Source organism: Danio rerio, chromosome 5 (genome assembly GCF_052040795.2).
Source record: "Danio rerio strain M-AB ecotype USA chromosome 5, GRCz13ab, whole genome shotgun sequence".
Classification (NCBI taxonomy): domain Eukaryota; kingdom Metazoa; phylum Chordata; class Actinopteri; order Cypriniformes; family Danionidae; genus Danio; species Danio rerio.
This window is the reverse complement of record NC_141025.1, coordinates 32,772,336-32,786,419: the sequence shown is the minus strand read 5'-3', so window position 1 is coordinate 32,786,419 and position 14,084 is coordinate 32,772,336. Positions and strand designations below refer to the sequence as shown.

Here is a 14,084-nt window from a genome sequence, read left to right as displayed (position 1 = left end):
TGATATGGAGCAGTTGTACAATCTATTGTACTCCCTCAAAGCCTAAAAGTGAAACATTTGTGTCCTTATCTCACATTCCTTGAATACAAATAGAGTTTTAACAGATTACAATCAGTCAAAGCAGTTTTTCTGTTTTCCCATCTCTGGGAATTCTTCACTTTGTTTGTTCTCGAGAGACTCTTGCTAGCTACGCATTTCCGTCACTGTTGGATAATTACATTTTATTCTAGATTCATATCTAATAAACATGATAGAGAAAAGTACAACTGGCATGTACTTGAAATGTACATTTTTGCTACATAATTTCAACTAATACTTAAAGACAGTGTGAGACATACACTAGCTCCTCCCTTTTAAAAAAACGGCCAATAGTGTTTAGTTTTTCATCACAGCACTGAGAGAAATGAAAAGCATCTTGAAAGGGGCGGGACATGCCTAATACTAGAGTGCGATTGATTGGTCAGAAGATTTGACAAGAAACTGAAGTATTAACCTTATTCTTCATATTAGAGCAGGCGCAACCATCAGATTCTTTTTGTCATTAGACTTACGATCTCATTCATTTCCATTGATGTTTAGATGTTAAAAACAGCTTGTTATGCTGCTTGATGTTGCTAACCAGTACTTTTCTATTATATTCTACTTTTTATGTATAATGTCATGAACACAGTTTCATGTAGAGAGAGTAGACCCACCATTTATGGTGTTTATTATTCCTAGTAATTTCCCCCCTATACAGGCAACTAAATCGAAAGTTCTGAAATGTTCACCAAACAACACACACTTCTGCATAACAGAATAGGTGAGGGATGAAAACGGTTTTCAAGGTATATCTCGGTTGAAAAAATTCAAACTTTTAAAACCGTCAAAATATTCTGCTATACTAAAGCTAACGTATATGTACAATTCTTTTTATTTACGTTTTTTTTTTCCTTCAGGACAACTGTATCTCCAGCAGAAAAGATATCTACAGATGCCACTTTAAATTGTAATAAAGTCAGAGTTTTTGAAACTGATGAAGACAGTAGACGTTAATGATTCCTTTGAATTATTCAGCCTGACATGTTTCAAGTTCCAAAATATTATAAATGTTTCCTAAAATAAAAGTTTTGTGTTCAAAGGGGTAAAAAAGGTTTAGTTTTTACCCAGTCATTTAAAAATAATATATTTTAGAGCAATAATCACAATACCGTGAAACTGTAATATTATTATCCAAGATTATCATATACCGTCAGAATCTTATACCGGCCCATGTCGATTGCAGAATAAGGTCAATAAGGTAACATCAAAAATGTTGTTGATCCATTAAGACAGAAGTGACAAACTGCAAGCTATGGATGTTTGTAATTTGTGAATTTAGTCATTCTAGCTTATAGATAAGCTTAAGTCTAACACAATGATACTAACATCTGAAAAATCTTTACTCTGATTTCATGGGGACTTTAATAATAATTATGAGAGGCAAGGCAATAAAAAACATCCAAGTTTTGAAATAAATTATCAAAATTAATTATGTAAAGTCTATAGGTGTTCAAATTGTACTTTATATAAAGATATAATTATATTATCTTTATGTAATATTTCTCTAATAGTTGTTTTAGATAGTAAATAGGGTAAAAGCGAGTAAAAGTTTCTTGAAGCTCTACCTAAAGAAAAAGTCAACTAAACCATTTTAACTTGCTGAATCTTTTAATCATCTTTTTAAACATATTTGGTTAGACATTCTCCCACACAACTGCTCCAAAATAGAAACTAAAGCAAAAGCAATTCTTATATTATGTGTTATCATTAATAGTGTTCACCCAACAACAGAGCTCTTTTAGCCAATAGCCATATGTCCACATCAAACACACTGAAAACAACAGTAATCCTAGGAAATACAGCAATCCTCTTCACATAGTGGAGAGAAAGGACAGGCACAGATGTCATTAGAGTCAATGTGCTAGGCAAATGTCGCCCAAATCTACAGATTTAGTGGGAAAACTCACACTAGAGGTGTTTGAGTTAGAATCTAATTGTCTAGAGGTATTTAACTTTGTTCTGTGGGTTAATACAAAATGATTTATAAGCATGTTTCGCCTTTTCTACGTCTGTTATTTCTACGTGCGTAATTTAAAAGAAAAAATGGTGGGATTCCTCAAATTGGAGGTAAAGTAGCTCACCATAAGTTCATGTTCAGTGCGGTGGACGCCCAGTTTCTTCAGTCCGATGGTCAGGTCGTTGACACAGATGCCTCCATCTCTGTTGACATCCAGGATCTGGAAGAGCACCTTCAGCCGATGCTCCTGCTCGGGTCCGCCGCAGACCGGGCACTGATGCGGGGAGTCGCAGGACTCATCATGGCCGTGCTCGGAGACCGATACTGCGGCCAGCGTGGAGCCTTGAGTCCGGCCACCCCCGGGGTCCGAGCCCTGATACTCCTCTGGGCGGCACTGGCAGAAAACACCACTGAGCAACGGGGAAACGATCGAGCTCCTCTTGTGCATTTCACACGCGCCAAAATCCAGACCAATTCAGCGGCTGGTAAAGCAGTTTCCCGTACAGTCTATCTGTCTCTTTCTCTGTGTGAGAGGGAACGCGAGCCTACGGCTGCGCACGCGATAGCTTTCACCCAAGAAGCGTGACAGACGTGCGTACAGATAAGCTTCCAAATATGTCCACGGAATTATCGATTATTTTGAGCCTTTTCCCTTCAACAATCTGCGTGATATGTTTTGGAGTGAGGTTAGATGGCTCGATCATTCACTCGCTATAGCGGCATTCCGGGCTCCCGGTCATAGTGATGAGCTGGAAGGAAGGATGTCCCGCCGGTACTTCGGGTTCTACTAAAGCGAAAAACGCAGGCGAATCGGCGTAATCCGGCCCATACATCGTTCCGAATGTCGTTTCGGGTCGAAATGCTGGAGTTTGTGAATTTTCAAAGGTTATCCGGTTTGAATTGGCGGTCTGAGTGACAGCTGATGCAACGAGAATGCCGGTACTTGGGCGGGCGAAATCTCGTGTTCGACAGGAAATGCCTTTGGAGTGGGAGGGGTTAATGATGCGATTGACCGACGCATTCAGTTACCAATCACACTCCAGCTTGTCTAGTCGTCACGCCTGTCTCATTCCCCATTGACCTCAAAGGGATAGTTTAGCGCTAATCTACACCAAGCTTTAAACAGTTAGCATTTCTGTTGAACGCATAAAAAGATAATTTCAAGAATGTTGGACACCGGTAGCCATTGGCATCGAGAAAAAAACCTATGAAAGTCAATGGCTACACGTTTTTAATATGTTTCAATATATCTATCTGTCTCTCTCTCTCTCTCTCTCTCTCTCTCTCTCTCTCTCTCTCTATCTCTCTCTCTATGTATATATATACATACAAACATACATACATATATATTCATTCATTCAATCATGCATTCTACCACTTTTCCGGGGCTGGGTCGCATGGGCAGCAGTCTAAGGAGAGAACCCCAGACTTCCCTCAGGTCAGACCACCTACATCCTCCAGCTCTTCCAGGGGGGTCCCGACTCCCGAGGCATTATGTGTTTCTTTATTTAACCAGATAAAAATAAAACGATTGAGATCAAGATCTCATTTACAAAAGTGACCTGGCCAAGAGGTCCGCAACACATGGCGTATGAAAAAAAAAATAATATTAATAATAAATAGAAAATTAAGATAATATAAAAATACAGTTTAGTTGTTCAGCTTTACCACATAAAAAATATGTTAAAAACACAGGTCAGCCAAGAGACAAAGTCCTTTCAGCTTGTCCTGGGTCTTCCCCGAGGCCTCTTACCAGTGAGACATGCCTGGAACACCTCGCTAGGTAAGCATCCAGGAGGCATCCAAAACAGATGCCCGAGCCACATTAGCTGACTTCTCTCGATGTGGAGGAGCAACGGCTCTACTTCGAGCTCCTCCAGGGTGACAGAGCCCTATATATGAGGATGCGCCCTGCCACCCTGTGAAGGAAACTCATTTCGGCCGCAAATATCCGAGATCTTGTCTTTTCGGTCATGTCCCAAAGCTCCTTTTTCCGGTGGCGTACCAAGGCCTTGGACTTGGAGGTGCTGATGATTTTCCTCCCAGCCACCTCACACTCTGCAGCAAACCGCCCCAGTGCATGCTGAAGGTCCATGTTCGATGAAGCCAACATAACAAAGATGAAATCCTGTGGTCCCCGAACCGGACCCTCCAGCCTAAGGCAGCGCTTTGAAACTCTGTCCATAAAAATTCTGAACAAAATTGGTGATAAAGTGATAACCTATCACCCAAGCTGAGGTCATTAAGGTAGTTTGCAAGCTCCGCAGTGGCAAAGCAGCTGGGGTGGATGAGATTCACCCTGTGTGTCTTAGGTCTCTGGACGTTGTGAGGCTGACTTGGCTGACCCGTCTCTACAATATCGCATGAAGGTCAGGGACAGTACCTCTGGACTGTGCAACTGGGGTGGTGGTACCAATTTTTAAGAAAGGGGGACCGGGGAGGGTACTCCAACTATAGGGGGATCACACTCCTCAGCCTCACTGAAAAAGTCTAGATGCCAGGGTACTGGAGAGGAGGTTCCGGCCGATGGTTGAACCTAGAATCTTGGGGGAACAATGCGTTTTTTGTCCAGGCCATGGTACACTAGATAAGCTCTATACCCTCACCAGGGTGCTCGAGGGTTCATGGGAGTATGCCCAACCAGTCCACATGTGTTTTGAAGACTTGGAGAAGGCATTCGACCGTGTCCCTCGTGGCATTGTGTGGAGGTTGCCTTGGGAGTTTGAGGTTAGAGGCAGATTTGTTCCCAATGCATGTTGGACATATATTGTCACCTATATATATATATATATATATATATATATATATATATATATATATATATATATATATATATATATATATATATATATATATATATATATATATATATATAATTATAATTACATAGATTTCGCAGCACAAAACGAAGAGCAATCAAGGAATTTTTAGTCCATCTGCATTATACGTTTCTGCTGTAACAATACAGCTGAGATGACTCTACCCAGCAATTACAAGTAATATTTAAAAAATATATACAGTTAAAGTCAGAATTATTAGCCCCCCTTTGATTTTTTTCTTTTTTAAATATTTCCCAAATTATGTTTAACAGAGCAAGGAAATTTTCACAGTATGTCTGATAATATTTTTTCTTCAGGAGAAAGTCTGACTTGTATTTTTTCAGCAAGAATAAAAGCAGTTATTAATTTTTTAAACACCATTTAAAGGACAAAATTATTAGCCCCTTTAAGCTATACATTTTTCGATAGTCTACAGAACAATCCATCTTTTTACAATAACTTGCCTAGTTAACCTAGTTAAGCCTTTAAATGTCACTTTAAGCTGTATAGAAGTGTCTTGAAAAATATCTAGTCAAATATTATGTACTTTCATCATGGCAAAGACAAATAAATCAGTTATTAGAAATGAGTTATTAAAACTTTTATGTTTAGAAATGTGCTGAAAAAATCTACTGACTGTTGAACAGAAATTGGGAAAAAAATTAACAGGGGGTCTAATTCAGGGGGCTAATAATTCTGACTTCAACTGTATATGTATATAATAATTAAAATATCTGATTGAATTTCCTTTAAATATTAAAGTACGCTTCATCAATAATGATTTTCAGTCTATGAACACACATGAATATGCATTTATGTGTGTATATACAGATTGTTTATGCTGTGTGCTGTTAAAATTGTGAATGATACTCCAGTGTACTAAAAATAGCTGTCATAAGTACAGATAAACCTGTTTTTGCGACTCAGACTCCAATACCTTACAATAAGGGTCAAATCACAAAATTTATTTAGGAGAGACACCTGGTGGAGAAACCATGCATACTGCAATTTTCTGTGTTCAGAGCTAACATTTTTGAGTTTTTTTTTAAAACTCTGGGTATTACTCTTGTAACATTTTTCGAATAATGAAGGCCATCACAAGTTGAAACTCTGCATCTCTGCAAACTCATCTCTGACAGATTAATCAACAGCAGACTGATTTTGCAGGCAGCTTGAAAGACAGAATTTGATAAACTATTAAATATGTTTGCATGCATTATATTTTCAAGATCAAGTTGGTGTGTAAATTATTGTTACAAGGAGCATGTTTCATTTATTAATGTTTTTGTAACAAAGGATTAGTGGAAAAAAATCTACCTATTAAAGTAAATATAACTGTGGTAGTAATTCTGATAAACTGCATATTTGTTGTAGTTTCCAGTAGACATAAAAAGTACAACATAAAAGTCTCCAGTACATAATAGTCCATTGCAATAATGGTAATATTAACACTTACCTTCATTCCTTATAGTACTGCAATCCTGTACTGATGTTGGGAGTTATAAAAAAAAATGCTGTTAGTATTATTTTTTAAAGGAAATGTTGCATCATATAATTAATTTATATCACAATTACTAGCTAAAAAAATAATTAGTCAACATTGGAAAACTAAACAATCATTGTTGGTTGTAATATAATATATGATTATTGAAACTGTGGCTAGCTTGGAAGAAGATTGGATCTTATTTGAAGTTGTTGTCATCTTTTATTAATACTTTCTTTTCTTATTGAGAAGTAATTAATTAATAATATACAATGTATTATCTCACTCTCTATCTCTCCTTTTATCAGTTTTTTTCTGTTCTTGTGTGTAATACTAATTTGATATTCTTTTATTCTGTTGAAAACCCTTGAAGGCAGAATTTTATCAATTTTATGCTGTATTAATGCTAATTGTGTTGCAATAAAACAAACAAACAAATAAACAAACAAATAAATAAATAAATAAATAAATAAATAAATAAATAAATAAATAAATGAATGAATGAATGAATGAATGAATGAATGAATTAATAAAGTGGTTTGGCTTTCCTAAATGTCAACAACACTTCTGTGTTTTTCTTTGTGAACTCCCGTTCAATTTTAGTCATGCAGCTATGACTCAGTGGACAATCCCTGTAGGAAGGCTTAATAAGAAACATCAAATAAAAGCAGTAATTTTCCCCCATGGGCGAGGCAGTGGCGCAGTAGGTAGTGCTGTCGCCTCACAGCAAGAAGGCCGCTGGGTCACTGGTTTGAACCTCAGCTCAGTTGGTGTTTCTGTGTGGAGTTTGCATGTTCTCCCTGTCTTCGCGTGGGTTTCCTCCGGGTGCTCCAGTTTCCCCCACAGTCCAAAGACATGCGGCACAGGTGAATTGGGTTGGCTAAATTGTCTGTAGTGTGTGTGTGGATGATTCCCAGAGATGGGTTGCGGCTGAAAGGGCATCCACTGCGTAAAAAAAACTTGCTGGATAAGTTGGTAATTCATTCCGCTGTGGTGACCCTGGATTAATAAATGGACTAAGCCGACAAGAAAATGAATGAATTTATTTTCCCCCATTGTTCTTCAAGTTTTCAAGTTTCCTCTTAGCCTGCAATTATCTTATTTATACAACACTTCTGTCTGGTTCTCGAATCTGGGTAATAGCAGATATCAGAACTCGTACAGCCTCTTCACTCTTGTGTATTACTTTGCCCATATGAGTGACATGCAGAGGACTGCAGTTAGAGACAAATATTGCAGCTGTTGGACAACAAAATGTACTTTTGAGGCTTTTTGTAGGCAGGAATGTTGTTGCTTTGTAGCACAGCAAATACGTTTGACGTTGTCCACCCACAAGATGGTGACAGAGACCGCATGATAAGCCCTTAGAGAAGAAAAAATCAGCATAAAATTTCAAACTACTTGATCAAATCATTATAAATCTAAGAAGTGACATTCTAAGTCAATTTTTCTCTTTTGTATGTTGCAGGGTTTTTCTGACATTTTTGCTGTTCTGACATCAGCTGGAGAAGAAAATAGTTCCTTGTACAAAAGGATTTGGAGACTCCTTGTTTGATTTTCTTCTTTTTATATGCACTATCATGCCGTTGAACTGTTGTATAAACGCAATATCACACTCAGTGCGATGTGACTTTACATCGTCACTGGTGGTTCTCTAAGGCACTCGGCCCACAGACTTGTGTCAACACAGGCCTCCCACTAGTGCCGATATACAGCCATGTTGCACTGCTACTCATGATATTGCTCATATAGGTTGTTTAGGATATAGCTACATTTCACAGATACAAATCATGCCCCCCTAAACTTATACTTGCTTTTTACAGGTCTTCATAAAATCATTTAACTTCTTCTGTGTACCATCGTTTACAATTCACCTTACATCTCACCATTATTCCCAGAATATAAAGCAATATTGCGTTAAATTTCCATCCCTTAGTTATTAAGGAATAAAGCTAATTTACTCAAATTTGTAAATTTCTCCCTTTCCCCCCAACATTCAGCTTGTTATATTTATTTAATATAGAAAGTTCACAAATGGAAAAAAGTATAAAAATGCTAATAGGAAGTGACAACATACACTTAGATATACTGTAGTTACTAATATGGGCGTACTGAGGACGTATCAGATATATCTTATGTGTTGATAGTGCACAAGTGTTAGTACCTGCCGGGTAATAGTAACTAGTGTTAGGACTTTGGTTAGGCATCTTAAGGTTAGGTTATTAGCAGCAAATTTGGACCGTATGCCTACGTCGACATGTAAACTACAACACAGGTGTCAAACTCAGTTCCAAAAGGGCCGCAGCTCTGCACAGTTTAGTTCCAACCCTAATTAAACACACCTAATCAAACTAATTGAGTCCTTCAGGCTTGTTTAAAACCTACAGGTAAGTGTGTTGGAGCAGGGTTGGAACTAAACTGTGCAGGGCTTCGGCCCTCCAGGAATTGAATTTGACAACTGAACTACAACATCGTTAGCATATGTCCGGCCACAAGATGGCGCTACGTGTATTTTAGACAAAAACGATGCATTTCTCCCTCAGCACAAACGCGCGAAATTGTCATTATTCACAACTCTTGTGATTCTCCTTGACAACGTGAACATTTATTTTCGGCCACAGTAGGAACTGCTAATGGTATTTAGGCTTCTGGTGAATCAACGAAGCCGGTATCTTAACCTACGTTAGAGTATAGCAGTATTTACCGCGTCTGAACTCAACATGTTAGTCGTTTGTCGGCGTTATAGATATGTACGTAGTAGTTTTGCGGTTTAGCGGATGTAACGGGAGTTGGACACGCTCTCTGTGACTGCTGGCTGTATTTAGGGAAATCCACGCGTCCATGGAGGCGGCGCTTACTGAGTTCACTAAATAGACGGAGAGACACTTTCAGCGCTCAGCAGTCAGCTTTTCACTCAACGCCAATCAGTTGATTTTGATACGGTTAACGTAAACTCTGGTTAGTAGTAATTATATGATGGGACGTTTTCTAAGTCATCCCGTCCACTGATTCCTGTTCTGGCTGCCACATGAAAACGGCTCGTCGACGTAAGTATTCAGCTGTCTCTACTCTAATTTTCAGCAACTAACGTACATTGGAAACAGCAGGCGACTGCTTTCGATTAGTACAGAGAAAATATAAACAAGTCATCTCTCCAAATGTTTTCAGTAACTCTTTAGGAGCACAGTAACTTTTTCGTGATTTTGTGAAGGGTGTCAGTGTCCCAGGGATCTTTACACCTGGATATAATGGACCTCTTCAAGGTAACTAACTCTCTGGGTATTGTGTTTGCTTTTCAGTCGAGACTGTAGCTTTCTCACAGTGCTGCCCAATAAAGTGCTTTTAAGGTGAGTTGTTATATCGTTTCTAATGCTAAATTAATTTAGGCTCAGTCTTTTTTACCCTGACTGTTTTACACCAACCCTGCTTCACTTCTCTCAGAGATGCTGAACCAAAGCACATTCATTGAGGACTTTCAAGCACCAGATTAAAGGAAACGCAGCCTGAATTTGTCTACCTCCATCTTCAGTTATCCACAGTCTCAGAAGAAAAAAAACATGGCGTTTTTAATGAAAAAGAAGAAGTTCAAGTTTCAGATACACTTCACCCTGGAGGAGCTCACGGCTGTGCCGTTTGTGAATGGGATGCTCTTCTGCAAAATCAGACTGTTGGATGGTGGAGACTTTTCCATTTCTTCATCCAGGTAAGATCTGGGACTTTCTCTGACTCTGATTGGGTCTTGCACAGAGTTGCTATGGTAGTCATGGTTTCTGCCAGACGAAATAGTTGCATTTAGGCATGGGACGATAACTGTTTTCAAGATTTGTAAAAGTCAAGGATTTAAAACTGTCATTTTTTTGTAAGTTCCTAAGGTATGTGTAAGATTTTTTTTGTTTTTTAGGACAGCAGTATCTCCAGCAGAAAAGATATCCAAAGATGTCATTTTAAATTGTAATGAAAACAGGAGAAGTCAATGATTCATTTGAATTATTTAGTCTGACACGTTTACCGTAAATAAAATATATTGGGTTTTTAAAGGGAAAAAGTTTTAGTTTTTTACCCAGACATTTAAAAAGAATATATTTTAGAGCAGTAACCACAATACCGCAAAACCATGAAACCGTAATATTTATATCCAAGGTTGTCATACCGTCAGAATCTTTTACCGGCCCATGCCTAGTTGCATTGAGGTAAAGTTGATTTTATATTTGCACATTCGTTCATTTAACGCCCCCTACAATATTTACTACGCTCATTTGAATATTCAGTCTGAAGTCATATGTAAGTTTGACTTCAAAACAACATTAGCACTGTTAAATTGACTGAACAATGTTGTACTTTGATAGTCTCTGGTTGCTAATAAGATTTTACACTTGTTTCACTTAACTGTGGTGCTGACAGGTTTTATTTCGATTGAAACCTAGGTTATGTAGGTTTAAATATTGATGGATTATTGTATCTGTTTAAAGTGTAGCATCTGAAAATTAGGGCTGCACAATATATCGTTTCAGCATCAATATCGCAATGTGATCATTCGCAATAGTCACTCTGCGGGTATACTCAATGTTAAGTCTGGATTATAATTGATGATTTACATGCGTTTTTTTCAGACCTGTGACTGTGTGAGGATTTTATTTATGTAGCATTTAGGCAAAATAAATTGTACTGCTTTAACTTTAATAGCAATGAGTATTTTAAACAATTTACTCAACGAAAATGACATTATTTTACATTTGACTATTCAATTACTGTTTAACTAAATACTGTTTGAGTACGCAGGAAAACAAACACCGTTTATTTCAGTGTTTTTTTTTTCTTTATTGTAGTTATGTAGCTTGTATATTGTTTATTATATTTTATGCCCTACAGAATCCTCCCAATCCATCTTATATTATAAATTCTTTCCAAATAGAGGATTCAGGTTATCTGAAATTCCTTATTGCAATATATATTGCAGAGTAACAAAATATCACAGTGTTAGATTGTTCCAGTATCGTGCAGCCCTTCTTAACATAGGTGAAAAGCATTGTTTGTATATATTACTGGAGATTTGGTAAAGGTTTCGTGAAGAACCCTTTCGTTTTTTCCCCCTTCTGCCCACCCTGAAGCTCTGAACAATTTTGGCGACTGTTTAAAATGCATTGAGAAGACCACACAGGTTGGTTTGGGGGTAAACAGGTCTCTAATCAAAAGCCAAGACATTTTTTAGAGGTCAGGGTCAAACCAGTATGCCATTCTTTACACTGTTCAGCTGGGTAAAGGATGTGCTCTTTAATCATTGCATAGAGAAAGCCTGAAGTGTGCAATCATGTCCATTTTCATGAATTCTTTGGTTTGTGACTAATTCTAAACGCATTCCTGCACTTGGACTGTGATTTAAAATGATGGTGCACAGATGTCAGTGGAAGGGTTGTTTATAAATAGAGGCTTAAGTCCTTAGTAGGTTAGACTCACAGTTGGGCAAGTCTAATCAGACACAGCCTAATTAGAACAATGAAGGTGCATTCGTAAATCTGAGTGAATCAGCAGTAAGAGCTATGATTTGACTCTGATTGCATGAGGCTTGTTTCCATCAAGTTTTTTTTTTTTCATTTCCTGGATTAAAAACTAGTTTACTTGCTAATATAGATAACAAATAGAGATAACTGGTTTTGTCATTTTTCTTGTAATCAATATTTATACTTTCTTACTGGTAGCCCCAGACAGAATCTGCGGATATTTTTTGTTATTTCTGCACCAAATTTAGTAAAAGATCTGTAGATTTATGCTTAATTATTTTGGAGTATTGTTACTAAAACATAATAAATAAAATAATAGCATTTAAACTTTTATCTGATGTTTACAATGCAAATTCAAAGTCTATCATAATATAAATCTACTAAAAGACAGACAATATTACATTACAAATTGTATTGTAAATAAATCAAAAGAACACTTTCATATTAGTCAATAATATTTCTGAAATTAAAAACAGAATAAATATAAATGGACACACATTTACACAAGTAAATAAATAGACTCGATGGGCTAAAAATCTGTGGATTTCTGCATGCACAGATTCCGTGTGGGCCACCTTATAGGATATCAAATATGTATTACAATAAAATTATAGTAATGTGTAAACACACAACAGTTTGGAAATGCTACAAGGCCACATTTAATATTAATAAATTCAATTAAACAAGTCATTGGGAAATTATTATTTCAACTTAAGTTATAACTTCAGCATTTGGTGTCATGTGATACTTTAGAAAATATTATTAAATATTTATGCTTATTTTTTGTTAAAGAAACATTGCTCATTTTTATCAAAGCAGTTTTCTTCAAAATACAAAACAAAAGCAAATAAGCTGTAAAAACAAAATGTGATCATTTAAAATATAGCTATATTTTAATTAAATAAATGCAATCTTTATTTAAATTTTTTTTTAAACGTGGATATAAAAAAAATTGAATAACACCAGCTGTGTGCAATGTTGGAATCAGTAAAATCCATGTCATCAAAATCCCATTGGTTTCCTTAAGAACAGATTAGTTTACTAGTATTTCAGATCCAATAATTCATGTAGCCATTTTCAATATAACTGCAAGTTAAAATCTTGTTCATTGCCCTCCACAGAAAACACAAGAAACGGTAGCAGTGGAGGCCCAAAATGTGTCTGTCTATTTGAAGCCTTCTTGTGTTGTGAAGTTGTTTTTAGTGGCACATGACTGGGGGTGGTGTATTGTGTGGGCACATTAACTTGCTAGCGGTGCCAGGCACAGTGAGTGCCCTCGTTCTGGTGCACTGAGTTGCCCTCTGCATTCATTCTGCACAATGCCTTGTGTATCTGATGTGAGGAGGCAGGAGAGGGTTATGTCATGAATGTCCCAACACCATCATTCCTCAGGACCGATGGAGAGATTAGATTGGATTTGTGTGGTACTTTTCAACAGAGAGAAAGTGAAAAAAACAAGAAGGAAGATAGAAACTGAAGATGGAATGCATGCAAGATGGATATTTGATCGAGAAGTAATGCACAAAGGAGAACATCAGGGTAAGAGAGAGATGGAAAGCAAAGAACAGGACAGAGACTTCAGTGATCGTCCAAACAGAGAGGCGTTTGTCTGACTAGTTTCCCTCTGCCCTCCTCCCCTCGCTCATTCTTTTCTCTCACTCTCTCACGTTTCTTCATCCTTCTGGCTTCTTTATCAGTGTGGACTGAGCTTATGGAGCGAATGATTGACAAGTTTTAACTCTCATAGTCATGACATACCAATAGTACCCCAGATTTAGTTCTAGAATCTGTAAATATTTGGAATAAAATACTTTTGCGGACTTTGCTTTTCTGGTGATCATGTACAGTACATGCAAAGATATGTTTATGGGGTACTTTGGCATGGGCTGGTATAAGATTCTGATGATATGAAAATCTTGGATAAAAATATCACAGTATATATTTCACAGTATGATGGTATTGTGATCTTTTTTAGTTTACAAAACACAGATTCTTTTAAAAGTTGAAAAGGCATCTTTGGATGTCTTTATTTACTTTGGATATAAAGTAAGCCACTGCAACGATCAGGTGCATAGCACATTGGATGCAAATAGCAGCATAGGAGGTTGGTTTTATAAGTGATTTTTTTTATTTTTATTTTTTTATTTTTTTAAGTTTGCTGAATCATGTGCTGACCAGTAGTTTTTGTTGTGGAGGGTCCTCTGCTGGAGATGCTGTTGCCCTAAAAAACAAAATCAAATAATTGT

General features: G+C 37.1%; 2 protein-coding genes across 6 annotated transcripts in view; one reads left to right on the top strand and one right to left on the bottom strand.

The window, feature by feature from the left end:
- slc25a25b (solute carrier family 25 member 25b) overlaps positions 1-3,005 on the bottom strand; it is a 30,528-nt gene extending 27,523 nt beyond the window's left edge. For both annotated transcript variants that reach the window (XM_087252682.1, XM_087252683.1), the window contains exon 1: positions 2,163-3,005. In XM_087252682.1, coding sequence (XP_087108808.1) covers positions 2,163-2,486 — 324 coding nt within the window. In that variant the 5' untranslated portion in view covers positions 2,487-3,005. The remainder of the gene's footprint in view (positions 1-2,162) is intronic.
- A 6,184-nt stretch (positions 3,006-9,189) lies between these two features.
- Positions 9,190-14,084, top strand: part of eeig1b (estrogen-induced osteoclastogenesis regulator 1b) — a 51,885-nt gene continuing 46,990 nt past the window's right edge. For 3 of the 4 annotated variants that reach the window (XM_087252839.1, XM_087252838.1, XM_087252837.1), the window contains exons 1-3: positions 9,190-9,387; positions 9,640-9,687; positions 9,782-10,043. In XM_087252839.1, coding sequence (XP_087108965.1) covers positions 9,898-10,043 — 146 coding nt within the window. In that variant the 5' untranslated portion in view covers positions 9,190-9,387; positions 9,640-9,687; positions 9,782-9,897. 4 annotated transcript variants of the gene reach the window in all.